Here is a 9,599-nt window from a genome sequence, read left to right as displayed (position 1 = left end):
ACCTCACCGCGCCTACCTCACCACATCCGCGCCCTTACGCCAGAGACAGGTCCGCCATGGATGGCCTTGTTCCAGAGCTCGGGCAAGGCGGTTGGGAAAGGAGACAAGACCGAAGCAGAAATCAACAGCTTTGCTGGTGGCTAGAGGGCTCCGGTGACGGCACGCGCGCTCACGCGCCGCCAGTCACCGGACCCGATTACAGATCCCCTTTCTCTTTCTTACTTTCTCTCTTTCTCTCTCTCTGGCGAAGAGAAAGATTATTCTCAAATGAGTGTGGCTTAAATACTGTTTCTTTTTAATAACATAAAATTGTATAAAAATGGGAAAAATAAATGGCAAAATTGAGAATTCTTGTTTTCCATAAAGAGCATTAACTTTTGTTTCATTATTGTCTGATGTCTGGTTTCTCTGGCTACGAACTCTGGTCAAATTGACTATGACTATTGAGAACCTCACGTGTCCCCGTAAAGCAATATTTTATTAGGTACTTTTTCACCTTTAACGGCAAAGATCTGACCGGAGTATTTACAACTAGGTGCACTTGATGTAGTGGAATATTTTATTTGAGAAATAATTTATGTCACGCGCGGGGTTTAGTGAGTCAGGGGAGAAGTAAGCGCGGTTAACGAAGCAGCTCGGTTCCAGATTTTTGCGGTATAAAGAAATAATGGTAAGGGATAAATTTTATGTTTTCTATCGAATAGTACTATTTAATTTGTAATTGTCTTAGAGTTATATGGGTGTCATCATAGTATATATGGCAGACAACCCTTTGTGAAATTCAAAACTAACGCATACAATGTTATGCACTGCAAGGGATTGATTTCTTTGTGCTCCACCCTTAATAATGAAATGCTATTTTTAAAATAAAAAACTCCAGTTACCAACTTCAGGCATTTGTAAAATTATGAGCATATAGTAAAAAATAAGAATGCATAAAATAAAATAGAAAATATTTTGAATTGTATTAATTTTAATAAAATGAAATGATCTAAATATCGTATAAATTTAATTGAACATTACAAACCAGTAATATGGTAACGATAAATTTAATGAACTTAAAAACATTAACTGTATTTAACAAAACAAATAACAATATATTTTGGCAAGGTATGTGAACAAATCACAAAAGAATATTCATAAAATTATAGTTGACCATAACAAAAATATGAGGATCTACCACATCCAATGGGAGTAACCTTTGGTTTGTTAAAAAAATATTGAATAAGATCTTAAATAACAATTTGTTAAGCAAAATAAGGAAACAAATTAATTACCCTTATTATATTTCCTGCTAAACCCGATTTCAAAAACAGAACCCGAAAAGAAAGAAACATAATTACAAAAGTTGTTTTTCTCTTCTCCGATTTTTGTTTAATAAATGCTCATTACAAGACAAAAGCATATACTAAAATCTCCAAACAAAACCCACTACTCTCCCACAATAAAAAGAGCCTCTTCTCCTTCTTCAAAATCTCTCTCTCCCTTCCTCCCTCAAAAAGAAAGAACCTTTTCAATCTCGCCATGGATCCTGGAGATCCCACTTCGATACTCTTCACAAAGATCAGAACTTTAGAACCAGACTTCGCCTCCAAGATCATTGGCTACTTGCTCTTACAAGACTTGGGTAACACAGACTTGATGCGTCTCGCTCTAGGACCCGACACTCTCTTACACTCGGTCTGTCTCAAGGCTAAATCCGCTTTGGGTCTCTCCTCAAACGGATCTTCTTCTTCTTCTATCTCCAGACCCATTAACATCCACCGTCATTCCCCCAGGACGAATGGGTTTATGGAGTTCTCGAGAAACCCTCTGTCTCCTTCGGTGAACGCCAACGTGGGTTCGAGCCAGTTTCAAGAAAGTTCGTCTCTTTTCGCTTCAGATGGTGGAAACGGCGACGTACTCGATGAGCAGCAACTCGGTGACTACTTGTCCTTTCTCAACAACAACGACGAATCTGCGGATCTGTTCGACAATGGCGATGCCCATTTGCACAAGAGGAGTTTCTCAGCGAGTGATGTTTGTGAGACCGGGTTTGGCGGCGGCGGCGGTTACAGTCGGTTTGCTCACGGTGGTGGTTTAGGGGATGATTTTGATTCTCTTCCTGGTGGGTTTGGCTCGCCGGATTACGTGAGCAGACAGCAAGAGGAGATAGCGAGGATGAAACTTGCTCAGCGGCAGAGAATGGCCGCTGCTCAGTTCTTGGCGGCTAGTGGCGGTTCTCCAATGTCGTATGATAGTAAAGATATTAACTTTCTCTTGCATTCGCGTAACGGGTACAGGTAATCATGAAATGAGCTTCTTTTGTGCCTAATATAATGTATATTTATACACATATTTGGTTAGTAAAGACTTTGGATCATTGAAAGTTTGAATCTTTGTGCATTTATAATTTACTTTTAGTGAATCTTTAAGGTGCTTGAGATGCCAATAATTGCCACTGTGATAAAAATGTAGTTTTCTTCATATGGTTTTCTTTTGTACTTTTGTGTGTTTACATTTACATGCTAATGATTTGTTACATAGGCTATGGTTTTGGTTTATTTAGTTGTTTGCCAGTTTTATTATTCAAGTATAGTGAAGTAATTTGGGTCATACAATTGCAAAAAGTCTTCATAACACTTGATGTTGTGGTGTTAATTCTTAATTTTCTTTTTTTTTTTGGTGGTGTTTGTTTTTTTTGCAGATCAGGACAGTTTGGGGATGAGGGTTACTGGTTCGGTAGTCCAGGGAGACATGAAAGGGATGAGTTTATGGGGATGATGGGAGATAAGTCCAACTCTGCATCTAAACAGATTTACTTGACGTTTCCAGCTGATAGTTCCTTCACAGATGAAGATGTCTCCAACTACTTTGGGTATCTTTCGCTTCTATGCGTTTGAATTATCAAAAAGTTTGGGGGATATTTTAGTAATGTTTGTTGTTATTGTAGAAATTTTGGAGGAGTGCAAGATGTTAGGATACCATACCAGCAGAAACGGATGTTTGGGTTTGTCACTTTTGTCCACTCTGAAACTGTGAGAACCATATTGGCTAGAGGAAACCCTCATTTCATCTGCGACTCGCGTGTGCTCGTCAAACCCTACAAGGAGAAAGGAAGAATCCTTGAAAAGTATGTTTCTCACATTCTTCTCTTTTGTGTTCTCTTTTCTTATGATACTTTTTTGTCAAACAATAGTAGGAGGCAGCAGCAACAATTGCTGCAGCAGATGGAGAGAGGGAACTTTTCTCCTGGTTCAAGTCCATCTGGATTGGATCTCTTTGATTGCCACCTCGGTTAGTTGTATTCTTAGTTCTCCATGTGGATATGGTTTATCAGAGCTGAGTTTCTTGTTTTTTTTGTTTGCTAGCAGCGCCGAGGATGTTCTCTAACACACAGGAGATGATGATGAGGAGAAAAGCTGAGGAAGCTGAGCTGCAACAAGCATTTGAATTCCAAAGGAGAAGGTTGCTTAATCTGCATTTGCCAGACATGGATAGCGAGTTGTTTCACCATCACCAGCGCAGTCTCTCCATTGGCTCTCCTGTTCATTTCCCCTCTCGCAGTGCTAATCAAAGCATGCTCTTTCGATCTGAAAACTCTGGTGAAGAAGTCATACAAGGTTAGTCTCTCTCTCTCTCTCTCTCTCTCTCTCTCTCTCACACACACACACACACACACATGGAACGTGTCTTTCTATAGCTTATATTCACCGTTTTCTTTCCCATGTGTTCTCTCTTAGCAGGTAATGGTGTTTCAGGGCGTTTTCAGTCTGAAGTAAACCATGCTTTTCTGACTGATACTGATAATAACAACAGCCAAGAAGGTGGTTACAGTAACCATCTCAACAACGGGTATGATTGATTCTCTATTTTGTAGGGCTTTTAAGTGTCTTCTCAGTTCTCAGCTTATCCGTGCTCTTTTATTAACATAGGAACGAGACAAGTCTGGAGAACGCTCTGCCTGATTGCTTCTTTGCTTCCCCATCAAAGACCGCTGAAACCCAACAGCCGGAGTCTGAGAAAGAGAACTGTGCCACCTCAACAATTCAAACATCCTAGCTATTGGTATGTGAAAGTTCTTTTTAAGTAGTCCATGGCGTTGTAGCATATCAGTCAGTGCCTTTGCCAATTCTCTTCTTGTAACTTTTCAGGGTCAATAATGGCGAAAAAGAAACAAAGTGAATGCGTGGAAAAGGTATATGCATTCGTCAAAGTCATACTGCAACTTGAAGCTCTTCCTTTCAAAAATGTTAAAACTGATATGGTTTTAATATCTTTGGTTGCAGAAAAGCAGAGAGACTGATAAAAAGGAGGAAGTAGAAGAATTTTGTATATGTAGAAGAAGCTAAAGCCGGTTTTATAACATATGGAACAGAAAGAAAGATAGGATTTTTACATGTCTCGGAAAAAAGGTGGTTGTTGCAATAGGATTACAACTTAGTACTAACCTCAGATAGAGAGCATCGATAGGAAGAACGATACTGCGACTCAAACCTTAAAAAAGTTCTAAGCTTTTGTCTTTTCATTGATGAATGTTTACCTCTTACCGGATTATACAAGCCTTGGTTCTTTACGTTACCTGAGTAAAGTAAATACCAATGCGCCAACAGCGAAAACAAATTAATTCTTTAAGGGCGCGCATCTTACCCAATCAAGTTATTTTATTCTTGGTTGGTTGAAATTTCTCAGTTCAAACTTCTCGTTACAAGAACAAACAATCTTGGCATATAAATGCAACAAGAAAACGGAATAGAGTTATTATACTCTCTGCCTTCCTTGGTGGCTGCATGCTCTCTATCAAAAGACTAAAGTTGACGGAGAGATGAAAGTGCTTGGCTTGTGTTTCTTGAGATTCTATCATGTATTGGTTCCTGTTGATAGAGCTACGGATCAATATTTACTTCTAAAGCCGATATAACCTCAAATCTATAAAAAAAAATCACAACACAAGTGAGAGAGAAGTGAACGTGATCATACCTGTGTTGGAAGAATGTCAATTCTTGATCCAGTGATCGTCTCATACAAGAAAATGTACCTGCCATAGTCACGGGTTCTCTCATCAGCTCTTTAAAATCCAAATACTGCTACCAAAAAGTCTAACAGAGTCGAGCAAATGTTTAAAATGACAAGTCATAGACTCTCTCTACAGCTTATATATATGTTCAATCAGTGTTTCTTATCATATTAAAAAATATGTTGTCAAGTAAGTTTATAATCTTAGTTTACAGACTAAACAACATACCGCCAAGCTAATTCAGTTACGAGTTCTGCTGGAGCAGCCGGGAGGACCTGACACATATGCAACACATTTAGACCATTTAGTAGAGTTTCTCATATAATGCTGGAATTTACATTATGAAGATGTAAGCATACCTCGTCTTCATATGGATTGCAATTCTCTTTAAACCACAGCCTTAGGAACTCCTGTTTCGACATTAAAAAAAAAAAGAAGAAGAGTGAACATGTGACAAACCGTGACTTGAACTATGTGGGAAGAGTAAAACAGGAAAAATAACACTCACCTTATCAACATTTTCAGGCTCAAGACCTTTCCGGAAGCGTTCTTCATAAGAACCAGCAAGCCAGTATCTGCTTGAATCCGGCGTATGAATCTATATACAATGTGTGTTCAGGTAGATAGAGATGACTATAATCAGCGAATTTGGCAGTTGTATAGATTTGTCTATATTCAAAGAGAGATTACACGGAAAGAATAAGACTCACCTCATCAATCAACAAGATGGAGCCATCACTACTTTTTCCAAACTCATATTTTGTGTCCACCAGTATCAGTCCATGCTCCTTTGCCACACGCTGAAGAAACCCATAATATATTTATTTAGAATTTAAAAGACCTCCCAACAAAGCACAAGATTTACCATTGGAGCAAGCAAAATTTATAAGATTCTTAAAACCATTGCTATCTATGACTTTACACGGATAAGTTGTAACCAACCTGACCAAACTCAAACAAGCTCAAAGCCTTCAAGCTTGCTTCGTCAAATTCAGCTTGAGTCATGAATCCACCTTCAACTATCTGCAATAATCAATCTTCGGATAAGAAAGCAACACAGAACTAAACATCTTTGGGTAGACTTCTTCTCGTGTTACAGCTAAGCAGAACCTCAGTTGGAGAAATAGGCACATCATGATCTTCAGCCTTAGTTGTTGGAGTAAGTATATTAGCTGGAAGCTTCTGGTTTTTAACCAATCCTGAAAAGTTCAGTAATCAATTTATCAAATGATCGTCTGAGATGTAACAAAAAGAAGAAGTTAACTTATAAATGACAACAAAAGATAATCTACCATCTGAGAGTGCATTTCCACAATAGTTCCTAACACCTTTCTTGTATACCGTCCATAAAGAGGTGTCGGTACTTCCAGTCACATATCCTCTCACTACAAACAATAGAACATATTAAAAAAACAGTTGAGAACTAAAGCAAACAAAGGCTGCATAGAGAAGCAATCTGACTAACATACTAACCCACAAACTCTATTGGAAAAACCGAGCATTTCTTTGCAATAACAACATTCCTATCAGGAGATGAAACGATTGCATTTGGAGTTATGTGCTGTGTGTTATTGAACCACCACAAACTGGTCTCATTAAGAACCTGAAAGTTAAGCAGCAGCACAAACTTATTATCTTTCTGCAACATTGAGCTATTTATCCAACTTGAGCTATTTATCCAACTTGAGTTTACAAAACCTGGCCTTTGAAGGGAATCGAAGCAAGGTTTCTGTCAAAGGCACTCAACCGATCAGTCGTGATAAGTACCAGATAATCACCAGCATCATATATATCTCTGACCTGCAAAAAAAAAATCAAATTTGTTCCTCAACTCAACTATCACTTTTGCTAAAATATACTTTGGTAAAAAAAGGGAAAGACACCACAAACCTTGCCCTTGATTCTAGATTTGAGACCAGGAACAGTCTCTAGCAAATTGGTATCTGAGAGACAGTTAGAAAGCGAGTCTTTGATAGTGCCAAGAACCTCTCCTTTACGGTTACTCGTGACTAGATCGTCAAGAGACAACTGCTGCTGCCTTTGGTCCTTTCCCTGGCAAGACATAACCACTGAACACTGTTTTGGGTATCTCTTGAACTCAGGCAGTGTTCTGAGGAAGGAGACTGATGCAAAAGCTTGGGTTTTTGCGGACACCGTCCTAGTAAAAAAGCTCTGGGGTGTTCTCGAAGGAGTTAGTGTTGACCTCACACACTGAGCCATCTCAACTGCAACAGATAACAAACCAAAACCTTTAAACAGTTGTACAAGATTGAAACCGATTATACAGCTAAGAACATGTGAGAAAGGAAGAAAGGCAGAACCTTTTACGAAAATAAGCGAAACCCTTCACTCAAGAAAACAGAAGCGCGGCGGATTCTGTTCTGATAAGCACAGAGAAGCCGACAACTCTGTTAAACCCTGTTTTGTAATACATTCGCCTCATTTTAATTTTTAAAATAAATAAATAAATATATAAAGCGAAAAAAGAACTCGGCTTTGCCTTCTGCGTTCTCTCGGAGATCAAGATCTGTCACCTCTATACCATCTTTCAACATCTGTGTGTGTTCGCCTGAATCTAAAGGTTTAACCTTTCTTTGAAGTTCGTGAAGGGAGATGCCAAATTAGAGAGAGAGAGATGGCGAGACAAGCGGGGAAACAGAGTTATGGTCGGCTTGTGTTAGTGTCATGCCTCGCGCTTTTAGCGGTGGGACTCATTGCAGACTTCCTTTGGGCTTCTTCTCATCGCTTCTCCCCTGCCGGAACTTATCTTCCATCCTCCGTCATCGGACAACTCCCTCCTGAATCCAATGTTAGTGTTTGCTTTCTTGTTGTCTCTCTCTCATACAATTAGATCTCAGACAAAAGAGAAGATTAACACTTTCTTGTTGCGTGCTGCTTTTAGGAGAAAGACACTAAAACTAAGGAAAGGAAGCTTTCTGCAACGTTTCAAGATTTGGATGCTCCTCAGCTCCAATGGGAGAAGATGGCAGCTGCGCCTGTGCCTCGTCTCGACGGAGCTGCTATTCAGATTAGGAATCTTCTCTATGTATTTGCTGGTTACGGCAACATTAATCTTGTAAGTAAAGCCTTAGATCCTTTGGTTTACTACTAGCAGACCAATGATAATGAGTTGCTTTTGATACTCAGGTGCATTCTCATGTTGATATATACAATTTTGTGGATAATAAATGGGGAGGGAGATTTGATATGCCTAAAGAGATGGCACATTCTCATTTAGGGATGGTAACTGATGGGCGTTACATCTACATTGTCACTGGTCAATATGGTCCTCAGTGCAGAGGCCCTACTGCTAAAACATTTGTGCTTGATACTGATACGAATACGTGGAGTGACTTCATTCCTTTACCAGTTCCTAGGTGATTGCTATTCTCTGTTGTTATCATCATGTTAGATTTTAAAGAGAAACTGAGAGTGAAAAAGTTTATTTATACATTTTAGGTATGCTCCAGCTACTCAGCTATGGAGAGGTAGACTCCACGTGATGGGTGGGAGCAAAGAGAATCGACATACACCAGGACTTGAACACTGGAGTATCGCTGTTAAAGAAGGGAAAGCATTGGAAAAAGAGTGGAGAAGTGAAATTCCAATCCCTCGTGGAGGACCTCACAGGTTTATTATTTTCACAACTCCATTGGAAACTGTTGCTGCTGATAACTTCATACCATTTCATATGAGTTTGACTGTTCTTGTCACTGTAGAGCGTGTGTGGTAGTGGATGATCGGCTTTTTGTGATTGGTGGTCAAGAAGGTGATTTCATGGCTAAACCAGGATCTCCCATTTTCAAATGCTCACGTCGTTTAGAGGTAGGGTATCACCTGTTGAAGTGAATATCATCATCATGACTTCTCTTTTATTGTTGTGTGTGTCCTTTTCCTTTACCTTGGTGGTTCTCAAGGTGGTATTCAGTGATGTTTACATGCTGGATGAGGAAATGAAGTGGAAAGTTATGCCATCGTTGCCAAAACCGGATTCACATATTGAGTTTGCTTGGAAAGTGGTTAACAACTCCATTGTAATCGTTGGAGGCACCACAGAGAAGCATCCTGAAACCAAGAAGATGGTTCTCGTTGGTGAAATCCTCCAGTTTAACCTGAATACAATGGTAAAAAAAGAAACCCATGTCCTTGCATGCTTTAGAATAACACTTTTAGCTAGTTACTAAGTGTGCTGAGTACTTTGTTTGCTCTGCAGAAATGGTATGTGATTGGGAAGTTGCCATACCGTGTGAAGACGACGCTGGTTGGTTACTGGGACGGGCAGTTATACTTCACCTCGGGGCAACGAGACAAAGGTCCTGATGATCCGGCACCGCGTAAGGTAGTTGCAGAGATGTGGAGAACCAAACTGATACTGTATCCATGAGATAGACGAAGAACCAATCTCCCTTTGTAATGCAAAGTCACAACATTCTTTTTTTTGAAGTTATATTCTTTGAACCTTACTCATTCCACTCCAGAAAACAATTGCTTTATCTATTTTCTATGTGGATGGGGGAGTTTGTATATTGTAAACTATAGATAGACACAAAACTTATGTAGAAGATGTCAAAGTTTTCAACAAACAACTGTGTTCTTTCTTTAT

General features: G+C 39.4%; 3 protein-coding genes across 9 annotated transcripts; 2 read left to right on the top strand and 1 right to left on the bottom strand.

The window, feature by feature from the left end:
* The first annotated feature begins 290 nt into the window (after nucleotides 1-290).
* LOC103835449 (zinc finger CCCH domain-containing protein 55) lies at nucleotides 291-4,509 on the top strand. 7 transcript variants are annotated; one of them, XM_009111667.3, is made up of 9 exons: nucleotides 291-2,282; nucleotides 2,687-2,857; nucleotides 2,933-3,112; nucleotides 3,182-3,276; nucleotides 3,354-3,602; nucleotides 3,723-3,834; nucleotides 3,915-4,047; nucleotides 4,134-4,177; nucleotides 4,269-4,509. In XM_009111667.3, the coding sequence occupies exons 1-7, from the start codon at nucleotides 1,525-1,527 to the stop codon at nucleotides 4,039-4,041; spliced, it is 1,692 nt and encodes a 563-aa protein (XP_009109915.1). In that variant the 5' UTR covers nucleotides 291-1,524; the 3' UTR covers nucleotides 4,042-4,047; nucleotides 4,134-4,177; nucleotides 4,269-4,509. The 7 variants fall into 7 exon arrangements, with proteins under 7 accessions (XP_009109915.1, XP_009109900.1, XP_009109893.1 ...); XM_009111652.3 differs by having other exon boundaries at nucleotides 292-2,282; nucleotides 3,351-3,602; XM_009111645.3 differs by having other exon boundaries at nucleotides 293-2,282; nucleotides 3,179-3,276.
* Nucleotides 4,510-4,602: 93 nt separating this feature from the next.
* LOC103835420 (phosphoribosylaminoimidazole-succinocarboxamide synthase, chloroplastic) lies at nucleotides 4,603-7,673 on the bottom strand. Its single transcript, XM_018654493.2, has 14 exons — nucleotides 7,497-7,673; nucleotides 7,318-7,377; nucleotides 6,887-7,221; nucleotides 6,695-6,796; nucleotides 6,470-6,599; nucleotides 6,289-6,381; nucleotides 6,107-6,195; nucleotides 5,939-6,019; nucleotides 5,707-5,796; nucleotides 5,505-5,594; nucleotides 5,356-5,406; nucleotides 5,225-5,271; nucleotides 4,960-5,017; nucleotides 4,603-4,853 (listed from the first exon to the last, which is right to left on the bottom strand). Exons 3-14 carry the CDS (start codon nucleotides 7,214-7,216, stop codon nucleotides 4,788-4,790), a joined length of 1,227 nt encoding a protein of 408 aa, XP_018510009.1. The 5' UTR covers nucleotides 7,217-7,221; nucleotides 7,318-7,377; nucleotides 7,497-7,673; the 3' UTR covers nucleotides 4,603-4,787.
* Nucleotides 7,564-9,598, top strand: LOC103835439 (kelch repeat-containing protein At3g27220). Its single transcript, XM_009111618.3, has 7 exons — nucleotides 7,564-7,805; nucleotides 7,899-8,072; nucleotides 8,144-8,373; nucleotides 8,456-8,626; nucleotides 8,716-8,821; nucleotides 8,914-9,120; nucleotides 9,210-9,598. The coding sequence occupies exons 1-7, from the start codon at nucleotides 7,632-7,634 to the stop codon at nucleotides 9,378-9,380; spliced, it is 1,233 nt and encodes a 410-aa protein (XP_009109866.2). The 5' UTR covers nucleotides 7,564-7,631; the 3' UTR covers nucleotides 9,381-9,598.
* Nucleotide 9,599: the final 1 nt, after the last annotated feature.

Source organism: Brassica rapa, chromosome A01 (assembly GCF_000309985.2).
Source record: "Brassica rapa cultivar Chiifu-401-42 chromosome A01, CAAS_Brap_v3.01, whole genome shotgun sequence".
Classification (NCBI taxonomy): Eukaryota; Viridiplantae; Streptophyta; class Magnoliopsida; order Brassicales; family Brassicaceae; genus Brassica; species Brassica rapa.
This window is presented reverse-complemented; position numbering and strand designations above follow the sequence as displayed.